The sequence below is a fragment of the Myiozetetes cayanensis genome, unplaced genomic scaffold (assembly GCF_022539395.1).
Source record: "Myiozetetes cayanensis isolate MyiCay16 unplaced genomic scaffold, myiCay2020 scf690, whole genome shotgun sequence".
In the NCBI taxonomy this organism is placed as follows: Eukaryota; Metazoa; Chordata; class Aves; order Passeriformes; family Tyrannidae; genus Myiozetetes; species Myiozetetes cayanensis.
Genome location: NW_026087954.1, coordinates 1 through 17,500, shown reverse-complemented (window position 1 = coordinate 17,500; position 17,500 = coordinate 1). Strand labels below are relative to the sequence as shown.

Here is a 17,500-nt window from a genome sequence, read left to right as displayed (position 1 = left end):
GACCCCCTGAGGGTGGGATGGACCTTCTGGGGTGGGATGGACCCCTCAAGGGTGGGATGGACCCTTCTGGGGTGGGATGGACACCCTGGGGTGGGATGGACCTCCTGGGGTTGGGATGGACCTTCTGGGGTGGGATGGACACCCTGGGGTGGGATGGACACCCAAGGGTGGACACCCTGGGGGATGGACCTTCTGGGTGGGATGGACACCCTGGGGTGGGATGGACCTTCTGGGGTGGGATGGACCTTCTGGGGTGGGATGGACACCCTGGGGTGGGATGGACACCTCTGAGTGGGATGGACCCTCTAGGTGGGATGGACCCTCTGGGGTGGGATGGACCCCCTGGGGTGGGATGGACACCCTGGGGTGGGATGGACCTTCTGGGGTGGGATGGACACCCAAGGGTGGGATGGACCTTCTGGGGTGGGATGGACCTTCTGGGGTGGGATGGACACCTGGGGTGGGATGGACACTCCTGGGGTGGGATGGACCTTCTGGGGTGGATGACACCATGGGATGGACCTGCTGGGGTGGGATGGACCTTCTGGGGTGGGATGGACACCCCTGGGTGGGATGGACACCTGGGGTGGGATGGACCTTCTGGGGTGGGATGGACCTTCTAGGGTGGGATGGACCCCTGGGGTGGGGATGGACACCTGGGGTGGGATGGACACCCCTCCTTGGGGTGGGATGGACCCTCTGGGGTGGGATGGACACCCAAGGGTGGGATGGACCTCCTGGGGTGGGATGGACCCCCAAGGGTGGATGGACCCGAAGGGTGGGATGGACCTCTCGTGGGTGGGATGGACCTTCTGGGGTGGGATGGACCTCCTGGGCGTGGGATGGACCTCCTGGGGTGTGGATGGACCTCTCTGGTGGGATGGACACTCCCAATGGGTGGGATGGACCTTCTGGGGTGGGGATGGACCACTCCAAGGGTGGGATGGACCCCCTGGGGTGGGATGGACCTTCTGGGGTGGGATGGACCCCCTGGGGTGGGATGGACCCTCCTGAGGGTGGGATGGACCTTCTGGGGTGGGATGGACACCCCAAGGGTGGGATGGACCTCTAGGATGGATGGACCTTCTGGGGTGGGATGGACTCCCAAGGGTGGGATGGACCTTCTGGGGTGGGATGGACCTTCTGGGGTGGGATGGACCCCCATGGTCAGGATGGACCCCCATGGTCAGGATGGACCCCTGGGGTGGGATGGACTCCCCATGGTCAGGATGGACTCCCTGACCCCCCTGCCCCCCCAGGTACCCTGAGGTGAACATCCAGAACTTCACCACCAGCTGGAGGGACGGCCTGGCCTTCAACGCCCTCATCCACCGGCACAGGTGGGGGAGGGGACACCCTGGGGGGGCACCTCCTGCTCCTGGGCCAGGGACGGGTGGGGGGACCCCCTTGTGGGTGGTGGGACCTTCTTGGGGGTGCTGGGACCTCCCTGTGGGTGCTGGGACCTCGTTGGGTTCCTGATTGACCCCGAAGACCTGGTGGGACCTCCATGAGGGTGCTGGGACCTCTCTGGCCCAGGGCAGGTGTTGGGGGATGTGGGGAGGGGGCTGAGGTGACCTCTGTGACCTCTGTGCCCCCTCCCCAGGCCGGACCTCGTGGACTTCACCAAGCTGACCAAGTCCAACGCCACCCACAACCTGCAGGTGGCCTTCAACACGGCCGAGCAGCACCTGGGGCTCAGCAAGCTGCTCGACCCCGAGGGTACGGCCAGGGACACCTGCCCAGCTGGCCATCAGCTGGCCATCAGCTGTCCCTCTGTCCATCTGTCCTGTCCATCTGACCATCAGCTGGCCATCTGTCTGACCATCTGCCTGGTCCATCTGTCCATCAACTGTCCATCAGCTGTCCATCAGCTGTCCCCCTGTCCATCTGTCCTGTCCATCTGTCCATCTGTCCTGTCCATCTGTCCATCAACTGTCCATCAGCTGAGCTGTCCTCCATCTGTCCTGTCCAACTGTCCATCAGCTGTCCATCTGTCCATCAGCTGTCCCTCTGTCCATCTGTCCTGTCCATCTGTCCATCTGTCCTGTCCATCTGTCCATCAATTGTCCATCACCTGTCCATCAGCTGTCCTTCATCTGTCCATCAACTGTCCTGTCCATCTGTCCATCAGCTGTCCATCTGTCCAGCTGGCCTTCATCTGTCCATCAGCTGTCCATCTGTCCATCTATTCTGTCCATCATCCATCCATCCGTCCATCTGTCCATCATCTGTCCATCCATCTGTCCCTCTGTCCATCCATCCATCATCTGTCCGTCTGTCCATCTGCCCATCTGCCCATCTGTCCATCCATCTGTCCATCTGTCCATCCCTCTCTCCATCTGTCCATCCATCCATCATCTGTTCATCATCCATCCATCTGTCCCTCTGTCCCTCTGTCCCTCTGTCCATCTGTCCATCCATCCATCCATCTGTCCATCCATCTGTCCATCATCTGTCCATCCATCCATCCATCATCCATCCATCTGTCCATCCATCTGTCCATCCATCTGTCCATCCATCCATCCATCATCTGTCCATCATCTGTCCCTCTGTCCCCCTGTCCCTCTGTCCATCCATCTCTCCATCTGTCCATCATCCATCCATCTGTCCATCCATCCATCATCTGTTCATCATCCATCCATCTGTCCCTCTGTCCCCCTGTCCCTCTGTCCATCCATCCCACCCAGGCTGGGCCATCTCCCCCGGTTTTGGGGGGTGGGGATTTTGGGGTTGGGATGCCCTGGTGGATCCAGGGTGGGGGGAGGGGGATGGGGGGGGTGCTGATTGGGAGCTGGAGGGATGAATTTTTGGGAAGGGGTGACCTTTGCCCCTCCCCCACCTGGAGAGTTGGATTTTTGGGAAGGGGTGACCTTTGCCCCTCCCCCACCTGGAGGGATGGATTTCTGGGACCTTTGCCCCTCCCCCACCTGGAGGGATGGATTTTTGGGACCTTTGCCCCCCTCCCCCACCTGGAGGGATGGATTTTTGGGAAGGGGTGACCTTTGCCCCTCCCCCACCTGGAGGGATGGATTTCTGGGACCTTTGCCCCCCTCCCCCACCTGGAGGGATGGATTTTTGGGACCTTTGCCCCCCTCCCCCCCCAGATGTGAACATGGAGGAGCCGGATGAGAAGTCCATCATCACCTACGTCGTGTCCTTCTACCACTACTTCTCCAAGATGAAGGCCCTGGCCGTGGAGGGGAAGCGAATCGGGAAGGTGGGGCTGGATTGGGATGGGGGGGTCCCACCCCTTGGACCAGGGGGTTCCCAGCCCTTGGTCAGCACCTTGGGCCACCCCTTGGACCATCTCTTGGTCCATCCCTTGGTCCATCCCTTGGTCCACCCCTTGGTCCATCCCTTTGTCCATCCCTTGGGCCATCTTTTGGTCCACCCCTTTGTCCACCCCTTGGTCCATGGAATGTCCCATCCCTTTGTCCACCCCTTGGTCCATGGAATGTCCCATCCCTTTGTCCACCCCTTGGTCCACCCCTTGGTCCATGGAATGTCCCATCCCTTTGTCCATCCCTTTGTCCACTCCTTGGTCCATCCCTTGGTCCATCCCTTTGTCCACCCCTTGCTCCATGGGATGTCCCATCTCTTGGTCCATCCCTTGGGCCATGGAATCCATGGAATGTCCCATCCCTTGGTCCACCCCTTGGTCCATCCCTTGGTCCATCCCTTGGTCCATCCCTTTGTCCATCCCTTTGTCCACCCCTTGCTCCATGGGATGTCCCATCCCTTGGTCCATCCCTTGGGCCATCCCTTGGGCCATCTTTTGGTCCATCCCTTGGGCCATCCCTTTGTCCATCCCTTGGTCCATCCCTTGGTCCATCTCTTGATCCATCCCTTGGTCAACCCCTTGGTCCATCCCTTGGGCCATCTCTTGGTCCATCCCTTTGTCCACCCCTTGCTCCATCCCTTGGTCCATGGGATGTCCCATCCCTTTGTCCATCCCTTGGCCCATCCCTTTGTCCACCCCTTGGTCCACCCCTTGGTCCATCTCTTGGTCCATGGAATGTCCCATCCCTTTGTCCATCCCTTTGTCCATCCCTTTGTCCATCCCTTGGTCCACCCCTTGGTCCATCCCTTGGTCCATCCCTTGGTCCATCCCTTTGTCCATCCCTTGGTCCACCCCTTGGTCCATCCCTTTGTCCACCCCTTGGTCCACCCCTTGGTCCACCCCTTTGTCCATCCCTTGGTCCATGGAATGTCCCATCTCTTGGTCCATCCCTTGGTCCATCTCTTGGTCCACCCCTTGGTCCACCCCTTGGTCCACCCCTTAGTCCATCCCTTGGTCCATGGAATGTCCCATCCCTTTGTCCATCTCTTGGTCCATGGAATGTCCCATCTCTTGGTCCATCCCTTGGTCCATCCCTTGGTCCACCCCTTGGTCCATCCCTTTGTCCACCCCTTGGTCCACCCCTTGGTCCACCCCTTGGTCCATGGGATGTCCCACCCCCTGGTTGGCCCCAGGTGACCCCTCCAGCCCCGTGGGACCCTCCAGAAGGTCCCACAACTCCCCTCGAGATCCCCCCACCATGTCCCCCCCTGTCCCCATGGATGTCCCACCCCTTGTCCATGGATGTCCCCCCCCATCCCCATGGATGTCCCACCCTTTGGTCCATGGGATGTCCCATCCCTTGCTCCATGGGATGTCCCACCCTTGTCCCCATGGATGTCCCATCTCTTGGTCCATCCCTTGCTCCATGGGATGTCCCACCCCTTTTTCCATCCCTTGCTCCATGGGATGTCCCACCCTTGTCCCCATGGATGTCCCATCTCTTGGTCCATCCCTTCCTCCATGGGATGTCCCCCCCCTTTTTCCATCCCTTTCTCCATGGGATGTCCCACCCCTGGCTGACCCCAGGTGACCTCCAGAAGGTCCCCCATCCAGAAGGTCCCCCATCCAGAAGGTCCCCCCATTTCCCCCCCAGGTTCTGGAGCAGGTGATGGAGATCGGGGCCATCACGGCTCGTTACGAGGCGCTGGCGGCCGAGCTGCTGGCCTGGATCCACCAAACCATCGCCGTCATCGGCCACCAGAAGTTCGCCAACTCCCTGGCCGGGGTCCAGCAGCAGCTCCAGGCCTTCACCACCTTCTGCACCCTCGAGAAACCCGTCAAGTGAGGCCCTCATGGGGGGGGGAACCCCTCATGGTTGGGTGGTGGGACCTCATTGGGGTTGGTGGGATCTCTCTGAGCTCCTGGCTGACCAGGGATGGGTGGTGGGACCTCTTTAGGGATGGTGGGATTTCATTGGGTTCCTGTTTGACCAGGGATGGGTGGTGGGACCTCTTTAGGGATGGTGGGATTTCATTGGGTTCCTGTTTGACCAGGGAGGGGTGGTGGGACCTCTCTGAGCTCCTTGTGGACTGGGAAGGGGTGGTGGGACCTCATTGAGCTCCTTGATTGGATGTCTTTGACCTCATTGACCCAGGATGGGTGGTGGGACCTCATTGAAGGTGGTGGGACCTCATTGAGGGTGGTGGGAGCTCATTGGGGGTGGTGGGACCCCATCAGGGTGGGTGGGACCTCATTGGGGTGGTGGGAGCTCACTGGGGTGGTGGGAGCTCATTGGGGGTGGTGGGAGCTCATGAGGGGTCCTGGGACATCATCAGGGTTGGTGGGACCTCATTGGGGGTGGTGGGACCTCATTGGGGGTGGTGGAACCTCATTGGGGGTGGTGGGAGCTCATTGGGGGTGGTGGGACCTCATGAGGGGTGGTGGGACCTCAAGAGGGGTGCTGGGACCTCATGAAGGGTGGTGGGACCTCATTGGGGTTGGTGGGACCTCATGAGGGTGGTGGGACCTCATTGGGGTTGGTGGGACCTCATTGGGGTTGGTGGGACCTCATTGAGGGTGGTGGGAGCTCATTGGGGGTGGTGGGAGCTCATTGAGGTTGGTGGGACCTCATTGAGGGTGGTGGGAGCTCATTGGGGGTGGTGGGACCTCATTGGGGTTGGTGGGACCTCATTGGGGGTGGTGGGACCTCATGAGGGGTGGTGGGACCTCATTGGGGTGGTGGGAGCTCACTGGGGTGGTGGGAGCTCATTGAGGGTGGTGGGACCTCATTGGGGGTGGTGGGATCTCATTGGGGTGGTGGGACCTCATTGGGGGTGGTGGGACCTCATCAGGGGTGGTGGGACCTCATTGGGGGTGATGGGACCTCATCAGAAGTGGTGGGACCTCATAGGGGGTGGTGGGACTTTGTCAGGGGTGGTGGGACCTCATTGGGGTTGGTGAGACCTCATCAAAGTGGGTGGGACCTCACTGGGGTGGTGGGAGCTCATCAGGGGTGGTGGGACCTCATTGGGGGTGCTGGGAGCTCAGGAAGGATGGTGGGACCTCATTGGGGTGGTGGGACCTCATTGGGGTTGGTGGGACCTCATTGGGGGTGCTGGGACCTCATCAGGGGTGCTGGGACCTCATTGGGGGTGGTGGGAGCTCAGGAAGGGTGGTGGGACCTCACTGGGGTTGGTGGGACCTCATTGGGGTTGGTGGGACCTCATTGGGGTTGGTGGGACCTCATTGGGGGTGGTGGGACCTCATTGGGGGTGGTGGGACCTCATTGAGGGTGGTGGGAGCTCATTGAGCTCCTTGTGGACTGGGGATGGGTGGTGGGACCTCTCTGGTCTCCTGGCTGACCAGGGATGGGTGGTGGGACCTCCTGGCTGACCTGGGATGGGTTGTAGGACCTCTCTGAGCTCCTGGCTGACCAGGGATGGGTGGTGGGATCTCGTCAGGGGTGGTGGGACCTCTCTGAGCTCCTGGCTGACCAGGGATGGGTGGTGGGATCTCATCAGGGATTTTTGGACCTCTCTGAGCTCCTGGCTGACCAGGGATGGGTGGTGGGACCTCATTGAGCTCCTGGTTGACCTGGGATGGGTGGTGGGACCTCCTGGCTGACCTGGGATGGGTGATGGGACCCCCTGGCTGACCTGGGATGGGTGGTGGGATCTCATCAGGGATTTTTGGACCTCTCTGAGCTCCTGGCTGACCTGGGATGGGTGGTGGGACCTCATCAAGGGTGGTGGGACCTCATTGGGTTCCTGGTTGACCAGGGATGGGTGGTGGGACCTCTTTAGGGATGGTGGGACCTCATTGGGCTCCTGATTGACCAGAGAAGGGTGGTGGGATCTCATCAGGGATTTTTGGACCTCTCTGGTCTCCTGGTTGACCAGGGATGGGTGGTGGGAGCTCTCTGAGTTCCTGGTTGACCAGGGATGGGTGGTGGGAGCTCTCTGAGTTCCTGTTTGACCAGGGATGGGTGGTGGGAGCTTGCTGAGTTCCTGGTTGACCAGGGATGGGTGGTGGGACCTCCTGGTTGACCCGGGATGGGTGGTGGGACCTCTTTAGGGATGGTGGGATTTCATTGGGTTCCTGTTTGACCAGGGATGGGTGGTGGGACCTCCTGGTTGACCCGGGATGGGTGGTGGGACCTCTCTGAGCTCCTGATTGACCAGGGATGGGTGGTGGGACCTCCTGGCTGACCAGGGATGGGTGGTGGGACCTCTCTGGTCTCCTGGCTGATCTGGGATGGGTGGTGGGACCTCTCTGAGCTCCTGGCTGACCAGGGATGGGTGGTGGGACCTCCTGGCTGACCAGGGATGGGTGGTGGGACCTCTCTGGTCTCCTGGCTGACCAGGGATGGGTGGTGGGACCTCTCTGAGCTCCTCCTTGACCAGGGATGGGTGGTGGGACCCCCTGGCTGACAGAGGGGGTGGTTCCTGCCCTCACCTGGCCCTGTCCCCCCTGCAGGTTCCAGGAGAAGGGCAACCTGGAGGTCCTGCTCTTCACCATCCAGAGCAGACTCCGGGCCACCAACCGCAAGCTCTACGTGCCCAGCGAGGGCAGGAGCATCTCTGACATCAACAAGGTCTGGGGGGCACGGGGAGGCCTGGGGGGACCTCATGGGGGTGGAGGGACCTTCTGGGGCTCCTCATTGACCAGGGAGGGGTGGTGGAACCTCGAGGATCAGGGAGGGTGGTGAGAGCTCACCAGGGGTGGTGGGACCTCACTGGGGGTGGTGGGACCTTCTGGGGCTCCTCATTGACCAGGGAGGGGTGGTGGGACCTCACCAGGGGTGGTGAGAGCTCATCAGGAGTGGTGGGACCTTCTTGGGCTCCTCATTGACCAGGGAGGGGTGATGGGACCTCACCAGGGGTGGTGGAACCTCCTCAGAGGTGGTGGGACCTCATGGGGGATGGTGGGACCTTCTGGGGCTCCTCATTGACCAGGGAGGGGTGGTGGGACCTCAAGGATCAGGAAGGGGTGGTGGGATCTCAGTGGTGGTTGTGGGACCTTCTTGGACTCCTCATTGACCAGGGAGGGGTGGTGGGACCTCCAGGATCAGGAAGGGGTGGTGAGAGCTCATCAGGAGTGGTGGGATCTCATTGGGGGTGTTGGGACCTTCTTGAGCTCCTCATTGACCAGGGAGGGCTGGTGGGACCTCACTGGGGGTGGTGGGACCTTCTTGAGCTCCTCATTGACCAGGAAGGGCTGGTGGGAGCTCATTGGGGGTGGTGGGATCTCATTGGGGGTGTTGGGACCTTCTTGAGCTCCTCATTGACCAGGGAGGGGTGGTGGAACCTCCAGGATCTGCGAGGGGTGGTGAGAGCTCACCAGGGGTGGTGGGACCTTCTTGGGCTCCTCACTGACCAGGAAGGGCTGGTGGGACCTCACTGAGCTCCTCATTGACCAGGAAGGGCTGGGGGGACCTCAGAGGGTGTGGTGGGACCTCAGTGGGGCTGGTGGGACCTCCTTGGGGGTGGTGGGACCTTCTTGAGCTCCTCATTGACCAGGGAGGAGTGATGGGACCTCACCAGGGCTGGTGGGACCTCAGTGGGGGTGGTGGGACCTTCTTGAGCTCCTCATTGACCAGGAAGGGCTGGTGGGACCTCATTGGGGGTGGTGGGACCTTTTTGAGCTCCTCATTGACCATGAAGGGCTGGGGGGACCTCCTTGGGGTTGGTGGGACCTCATTGGGGGTGGTGGGACTTTCTTGAGCTCCTCCTTGACCATGAAGGCGTGGTGGGACCTCACTGAGCTCTTCATTGACCAGAAAGGGCTGGGGGGACCTCAGTGGGGGTGGTGGGACCTCATGGGGGGTGGTGGAACCTCAGTAGGGGTGGTGGGACCTCAGTGGGGGTGGTGGAACCTCATTGAGCTCTTCATTGACCAGGAAGGGCTGGTGGGACCTCATTGGGGGTGGTGGGACCTTCTTGAGCTCCTCATTGACCATGAAGGGCTGGGGGAACCTCAGAGGGTGTGGTGGGACCTCCTTGGGGGTGATGGGACCTTTTTGAGCTCTTCATTGACCAGGAAGGGCTGGTGGGACCTCATTGGGGGTGGTGGGACCTCACTGAGCTCTTTCATTGACCAGGAAGGGCTGGGGGACCTCAGTGGGGGGTGGTGGGACCTTCTTGAGCTCCTCATTGACCAGGAAGGGCTGGGGGGACCTCCCTGGGGCTGGTGGGACCTCCTTGGGGCTGGTGGGAGCTCATTGGGGGTGGTGGGAGCTCATTGGGGGTGGTGGGACCACATTGAGGGTGGTGGAACCTCATTGGGGGTGGTGGGACCACATTGGGGGTGGTGGGACCTCATCAGGGGTCCTGGGACCTCATCAGGGGTCCTGGGACCTCATCTGGGGTGGTGGGACCTCAAGAGGGGTGCTGGGACCTCATGAAGGGTGGTGGGACCTCATTAGGGTTGGTGGGACCTCATTGGGGTTGGTGGGACCTCATTAGGGCTGGTAGAACCTCCTTGGGGTTGGTGGGACCTCATTAGGGCTGGTAGAACCTCCTTGGGGCTGGTGGGACCTCATTGGGGGTGGTGGGACCTCCTTGGGGCTGGTGGGACCTCATTAGGGCTGGTAGAACCTCCTTGGGGCTGGTGGGACCTCATTGGGGGTGGTGGGACCTCCTTGGGGCTGGTGGGACCTCATTAGGGCTGGTAGAACCTCCTTGGGGCTGGTGGGACCTCGTTGGGCTGGTGGAACCTCCTTGGGGTTGGTGGAACCTCCTTGGGGTTGGTGGGACCTCCTTGGGGGTGGTGGAACCTCCTTGGGGCTGGTGGGACCTCCTTGGGGGTGGTTGGACCTTCTTGAGCTCCTCATTGACCAGGGAGGGCTGGGGGGACCTTGTGGATCAGGAAGGGTTGGTGGAACCTCCTTGGGGCTGGTGGGACCTCCTTGGGGCTGGTGGGACCTCCTTGGGGCTGGTGGGACCTCCTTGGGGCTGGTGGGACCTCCTTGGGGTTGGTGGAACCTCGTTGGGCTAGTGGAACCTCCTTGGGGCTGGTGGGACCTCCTTGGGGTCGGTGGGACCTCCCTAGGGCGTGTGGGACCTCCTTGGGGCTGGTGGGACCTCGTTGGGGCTGGTGGGACCTCCTTTGGGTTGGTGGGACCTCCTTGGGGCTGGTGGAACCTCCTTGGGGCTGGTGGGACCTCCTTGGGGCTGGTGGGACCTCCTTGGGGCCGGTGGGACCTCCTTGGGGCTGGTGGAACCTCCTTGGGGCTGGTGGGACCTCCTTGGGGCTGGTGGAACCTCCTTGGGGTTGGTGGGACCTCACCAGGGCTGGTGGGACCTCCTTGGGGCTGGTGGAACCTCACCAGGGCTGGTGGGACCTCCTTGGGGCTGGTGGAACCTCACCAGGGCTGGTGGGACCTCACTGGGGCTGGTGGGACCTCCTTGGGGCTGGTGGGACCTCACTAGGGCTGGTGGGACCTCCTTGGGGCTGGTGGGACCTCCCTGGGGCTGGTGGGACCTCCTTGGGGCTGGTGGGACCTCCTTGGGGTTGGTGGGACCTCCTTGGGGCTGGTGGGACCTCCTTGGGGCTGGTGGAACCTCACCAGGGCTGGTGGGACCTCCTTGGGGCTGGTGGGACCTCCTTGGGGCTGGTGGAACCTCACCAGGGCTGGTGGGACCTCCTTGGGGCTGGTGGGACCTCCTTGGGGCTGGTGGGACCTCGTTGGGCTGGTGGAACCTCACCAGGGCTGGTGGAACCTCCTTAGGGCTGGTGGAACCTCCTTGGGGTTGGTGGAACCTCCTTGGGGCCGGTGGAACCTCACCAGGGCTAGTGGGACCTCACTGGGGCTGGTGGGACCTCCTTGGGGCTGGTGGGACCTCCTTGGGGCTGGTGGGACCTCACCAGGGTTGGTGGGACCTCCTTGGGGCCAGTGGGACCTCCTTGGGGCTGGTGGAACCTCCTTGGGGCTGGTGGAACCTCCTTGGGGCTGGTGGTACCTCCTTGGGGCTGGTGGAACCTCCTTGGGGCTGGTGGGACCTCCTTGGGGTTGGTGGGACCTCCTTGGGGCTGGTGGGACCTCATTAGGACTGGTAGAACCTCCTTGGGGCTGGTGGAACCTCCTTAGGGCTGGTGGGACCTCCTTGGGGCTGGTGGAACCTCCTTAGGGCTGGTGGGACCTCCTTGGGGTTGGTGTGACCTCCTTGGGGTTGGTGGGACCTCATTAGGACTGGTAGAACCTCCTTGGGGCTGGTGGAACCTCCTTGGTGCCGGTGGAACCTCCTCAATCTCCTCCCTGCTTTTTTTGACCTCCCACATCTCCGAGGGTTTCTCTTCCTGATGAGAACCCCCCATGACCTCGGGGGGGACCTCCCGGTGACCCCCCCTGTCCTCGGTGTCCCCCCCAGGCCTGGGGCCGGCTGGAGAAGGCGGAGCACGAGCGGGAGGTGGCCCTGAGGGAGGAGCTGATCCGGCAGGAGAAGCTGGAGCTGCTGGCCCAGCGCTTCGACCACAAGGCCGGCATGAGGGAGAGCTGGCTCAGCGAGAACCAGCGCCTCGTGTCCCAGGTGGGGAGGGGGAGGGGGTCCTGGAGGACCTGCAGGTCCTTGGATAGGGTGGGAAGGACCTACAGATCCTTGGGGGGACCTTCAGATCCTTGGGAGGACCTGCAGGTCCTTGGATGGGGTGGGAAGGGCTCCTGGAGGACCTTCTGATCCTTGGGGGGACCTTCAGATCCTTGGATGGGGTGGGAAGGGCTCCTGGAGGACCTTCAGATCCTTAGATGGGGTGGGAAGGGCTCCTGGAGGACCTGCAGGTCCTGGGGGGGACCTTCTGATCCTTGGGGGGACCTTCAGATCCTTGGGGGGACCTGCAGGTCCTTGGGTGGGGTGGGAAGGGATCCTGGAGGACCTGCAGGCCCTTGAGGGGACCTTCAGATCCTTGGGTGGGGTGGGAAGGGCTCCTCAAGGACCTTCAGATCCTTAGATGGGGTGGGAAGGGCTCCTGGAGGACCTTGAGCTCCTGGAGGTCCTGCAGGTCCTGGGGGGAACCTTCAGATCCTTGGGGGGACCTTCAGATCCTGGGGAGGACCTGCAGATCCTTGGGTGGGGTGGGAAGGGCTCCTGGAGGATCTTGAGCTCCTGGAGGACCTGTAGATCCTTGGGGGGACCTTCAGATCCTTGGGTGGGGTGGTCTGGGCTCCTGGAGGACCTGCAGGTCCTGGGGGGAACCTTCAGATCCTTGGGGGGACCTTCTGATCCTTGGGTGGGGTGGGAAGGGCTCCTGGAGGACCTTGAGCTCCTGGAGGACCTGCAGGTCCTGGGGGGACCTTCAGATCCTGGGAGGGCTGGTCTGGGGTGGAAAGGGCTCCTGGAGGACCTGCAGGTCCTGGGGGGGACCTTCAGATCCTTGGGGGGACCTTCAGATCCTTGGGGGGACCTTCAGATCCTTGGGGGGACCTTCTGATCCTTGGGTGGGGTGGGAAGGGCTCCTGGAGGACCTGCAGGTCCTTGGGGGATGGGGTGGGGTGGGGGAATGGGTGGAACCCAAGGCTTGGGTGGTGGGACCTCAGCCAGGGTGGTGGGACCTCAGTGAGGGTAGTGGGACCTCCTTGACCAGGGAGAGGGGTGATGGGACCTCACTGGGTTCCTGGTTGATTGGGGAAGGGTGGTGCCACCTCCTTGACTGTGAAGGTCTGGTGGCACCTCCTTGAGCAGAGGCTTTGTGTGGCCTCCTGGCTCTCCTTGACCCTGGAGGGGGTGATGGGACCTTCTCAAGCTCTGGTTGATTGGGGAGGGTGGTGGCACCTCTTGGCAGGCTGAGGAGAGGAGTGGTGGCACCTCATCAGCCTGAAGGTCTGGTGGCACACCTCCTTGAAGAGAAGAGGGGGTGTTGTGACCTCCTGAAGCTCCTCCTTGACTCTGGAGGGGTGGTGGCACCTCCTTGACCAGGGACAGGGATGTTGTGACCTCATTGTGCTCCTGGTTGATTTTGGAGGGGTGGTGGCACCTCCTTGACCAGGGACAGGGATGTTGTGACCTCCTGAAGCTTCTCCTTGACCCTGGAGGGGTGATGGGACCTCACTGGGCTCCTGGTTGATTTTGGAGGGGTGGTGACACCTCCTTGACCCTGAAGGTCTGGTGGCACCTCCTTGAGCAGAGAGAGGGGTTGTTGTGACCTCCTGAAGCTCCTCCTTGACCCTGGAGGGGTGGTGGCACCTCCTTGAGCAGAGAGAGGGGTGTAGGGACCTCCCCAAGCTCCTCCTTAACCCTGGAGGTCTGATGGGACCTTCTCAAGCTCCTCCTTGACCCTGGAGGGGTGGTGGCACCTCCTTGGGCTCCTGGTTGATTTTGGAGGGGTGGTGGCACCTCCTTGAGCAGGGACAGGGGTGTTGTGACCTCCTGAAGCTCCTCCTTGACCTGAAGGTCTGGTGGCACCTCCTTGAGCAGAGAGAGGGGTGTTGTGAACTCCTTGTGCTCCTGGTTGATTTTGGAGGGGTGGTGGCACCTCCTTGACCAGGGAGAGGGCTTGTTGTGACCTCCTGAAACTCCTCCTTGACCTGGTCTGGTGGCACCTCCTTGAGCAGAGAGAGGGGTGTTGTGACCTCCTTGTGCTCCTGGTTGATTTTGGAGGGGTGGTGCCACCTCCTTGACCAGGGACAGGGATGTTGTGACCTCCTCAAGCTCCTCCTTGGCCCTGGAGGGGTGTTGGGACCTCCTTGACCAGGGAAAGGAGTTGTTGTGACCTCCTTGTGCTCCTGGTTGATTTTGGAGGGGTGTTGTGACCTCCTTGGGCTCCTGGTTGATTTTGGAGGGGTGGTGACACCTCCTTGAACAGAGAGAGGTCGTGTTGTGACCTCCTCAAGCTCCTCCTTGCCCCTGGAGGGGTGTTGTGACCTCACTGGGCTCCTGGTTGATTTTGGAGGGGTGGTGGCACCTCCTTGACCAGGGACAGGGATGTTGTGACCTCCTGAAGCTCCTCCTTGACCCTGGAGGGGTGTTGGGACCTCCTTGACCAGAGAGAGGGGGGTGGTGGCACCTCCTTGACCAGAGAGAGGTCTTGTGACCTCCTGAAGCTCCTCCTTGACTCTGGAGGGGTGATGGGACCTCCTGAAGCTCCTCCTTGACTCTGGAGGGGTGGTGGCACCTCCTTGAGCAGGGACAGGGATGTTGTGACCTCCTGAAGCTCCTCCTTGACCCTGGAGGGGTGATGGGACCTTCTCAAGCTCCTGGTTGATTTTGGAGGGGTGGTGGCACCTCCTTGGTCATGAAGGTCTGGTGGCACCTCCTTGAGCAGGGAGGGGGGTGTTGTGACCTCCTTGGGCTCCTGGTTGATTTTGGAGGGGTGGTGGCACCTCCTTGACCAGGGAGAGGGGAGTGGTGGCACCACCTTGGCCTGAAGGTCTGGTGGCACCTCCTTGAGCAGAGAGAGGGGTGTTGGGACCTCCTCAAGCTCCTCCTTGACCCTGGAGGGGTGATGGTACTTCCTCGGGCTCCTGGTTGATTTTGGAGGGGTGGTGGCACCTCCTTGAGCAGGGAGAGGAGTGTTGTGACCTCCTGAAGCTCCTCCTTGACCCTGGAGGGGTGTTGGGACCTTCTCAAGCTCCTGGTTGATTGGGGAGGGGTGGTGTCACCTCCTTGGCCATGAAGGTCTGGTGGCACCTCCTTGACCGGAAGGTCTGGTGGCACCTCCTTGGCCATGAAGGTCTGGTGGCACCTCCTTGAGCAGAGAGAGGGGTGTCGTGACCTCCTTGGGCTCCTGGTTGATTTTGGAGGGGTGGTGGCACCTCCTTGACCAGGGACAGGGATGTTGTGACCTCCTGAAGCTCCTCCTTGACCCTGGAGGGGTGATGGGACCTCCTGAAGCTTCTCCTTGACCCTGGAGGGATGTTGTGACCTCCTGAAGCTTCTCCTTGGCCCTGGAGGGATGTTGGGACCTCCTGAAGCTCCTCCTTGACCCTGGAGGGGTTGTTGTGACCTCCTGAAGCTCCTCCTTGACCAGGGACAGGGATGTTGTGACCTCCTGAAGCTCCTCCTTGCCCCACCCCCCCTCCCCCCCAGGACAACTTTGGCTACGACCTGCCTGGTTGATTTTGGAGGGGTGGTGGCACCTCCTTGACCAGGGACAGGGATGTTGTGATCTCCTCAAGCTCCTCCTTGACTCTGGAGGGGTGGTGGCACCTCCTTGACCAGGGAGAGGAGTGTTGTGATCTCCTCAAGCTCCTCCTCCCCCCCCAGGACAACTTTGGCTACGACCTGCCTGGTTGATTTTGGAGGGGTGGTGGCACCTCCTTGACCAGGGACAGGGATGTTGTGATCTCCTCAAGCTCCTCCTTGAGCAGGGACAGGGATGTTGTGACCTCCTCAAGCTCCTCCTCCCCCCCCAGGACAACTTTGGCTACGACCTGCCTGGTTGATTGGGGAGGGGTGGTGGCACCTCCTTGAGCAGGGACAGGGATGTTGTGACCTCCTCAAGCTCCTCCCCTCCCCCCCAGGACAACTTTGGCTACGACCTGCCGGCGGTGGAGGCGGCCATGAAGAAGCACGAGGCCATCGAGGCCGACATCTCCTCGTACCAGGAGCGCATCCAGGTGGTGGTGGAGCTGGCCCTGGAGATGGAGGCCGAGGGCTACTACGACACCAAGAGGATCAGCGCCCAGAAGGACAACATCCTGCGCCAGTGGGGCCTCCTCACCCAGCTGGTGGCGGCCCGGAGAGCCCGCCTGGAGCAGAACCTGGCCCTGCAGAAGATCTTCCAGGAGATGGTCTACATGATCGACTGGATGGAGGAGTATGCAGGTGGGGTGGAGCTGGGGGAGGGGAGGGGAAGAATGTGGTGGAGTGGGCAGGGGGAGGTTTTGATGGACCATGGAGTGGGCAGGGGGAGGTTTTGGTAGATCATGGAGTGGGCAGGGTGAGGTCTTGGTGGATCATGGAGTGGTCAGGATGAGGTTTTGGTAGATCATGGAGTGGGCAGGGGGAGGTTTTGGTGGATCATGGAGTGAGCAGGATGAGGTCTTGGTGGACCATGGGAGAAGGGACATCCCAAGGTCTTGGTGGACCATGGAGTGGTCAAGATGAGGTTTTGTTGGACCATGGAGTGGTCAGGATGAGGTCTTGGTGGATCATGGGATGGTCAGGATGAGGTCTTGGTGGATCATGGAGTGGGCAGGATGAGGTCTTGGTGGATCATGGAGTGGGCAGGATGAGGTCTTGGTGGATCATGGGATGGTCAGGATGAGGTCTTGGTGGACCATGGAGTGGTCAAGATGAGGTTTTGTTGGACCATGGAGTGGTCAGGATGAGGTCTTGGTGGACCATGGGAGAAGGGACAACCCAAGGTCTTGGTGGACCATGGAGTGGTCAAGATGAGGTTTTGATGGACCATGGAGTGGGCAGGATGAGGTCTTGGTGGATCATGGGAGAAGGGTCAAACAAGGTCTTGATGGACCATGGAGTGGTCAGGATGAGGTCTTGGTGGACCATGAAAGAAGGGTCAACCCAAGGTCTTGAATGACCAAGTTGAGGTCTTTGTGGACCATGGAAGAAGGGTCAACCCAAGGTCTTGTAGACCACAGAAAGGTCCACCCAAAGTCTTGGTGGACCATGGCAGAAAAGGGGTCAACCAAGGTCTTGATAGACCATGGAATGGCCCAGCTGAGGTCTTGGTGGACCATGGGAGAAAGGTCAACCCAAGATCTTGATGGACCACCAAAAGGTGTCTCTCTCGTTGTCCTGCAGGTCCTCCTGGTGTCCAAGGACCTGGGCAAGCACCTGCTGGAGGTGGAGGACCTTCTGCAGAAGCAGGGGCTGCTGGAGGCCGACATCGCCGCGCAGACCGAGCGGGTCCAGGCCCTCAACGCCGCCGCCCTCACCTTCGCTGAGCTGGAGGGTAACGGGGGGCACTGGGAGGGCACTGGGAGGGCACTGGGAGGGCACCAGGAGGGGCACCAGGGGGCACCGGGACCGGTTCCTTGGGGAGGGCCAAGCCAAGGTCTTGGGAGGTCATGGCATGGTCAGTGGGAGGTCTTGGTGGGCAGTGGGAGAAGGTTCTTCAAGGTTTGAGAGGGAGAGGGTCAACCCAAGGTCTTGGTGGAGCATGGAGGGGTCAACCCAAGGTCTTGGTGGAGCATGGAGGGGTCAACCCAAGGTCTTGGTGGACCATGAAAGTCTCAACCCAAGGTCTTGGTGGACCATGGAAAGGTCAACCCAAAATCTTGGTTGAAAGGTCAATCCAAGGTCTTGGTTGACCACGGAAGGG

At 61.3% G+C, this 17,500-nt stretch overlaps 1 protein-coding gene across 1 annotated transcript in view; it reads left to right on the top strand.

Moving 5' to 3' along the window:
- LOC126651595 (spectrin beta chain, non-erythrocytic 4-like) overlaps positions 1-17,131 on the top strand; it is a gene marked incomplete at its 3' end in the record, with an annotated part of 23,550 nt that extends 6,419 nt beyond the window's left edge. The window contains exons 4-11 of the mRNA XM_050337553.1: positions 1,260-1,340; positions 1,604-1,719; positions 3,105-3,217; positions 4,935-5,122; positions 7,757-7,874; positions 11,650-11,808; positions 15,735-16,043; positions 16,981-17,131. Coding sequence (XP_050193510.1) covers positions 1,260-1,340; positions 1,604-1,719; positions 3,105-3,217; positions 4,935-5,122; positions 7,757-7,874; positions 11,650-11,808; positions 15,735-16,043; positions 16,981-17,131 — 1,235 coding nt within the window. The remainder of the gene's footprint in view (positions 1-1,259; positions 1,341-1,603; positions 1,720-3,104; positions 3,218-4,934; positions 5,123-7,756; positions 7,875-11,649; positions 11,809-15,734; positions 16,044-16,980) is intronic.
- Between the last annotated feature and the right edge of the window lie 369 nt (positions 17,132-17,500).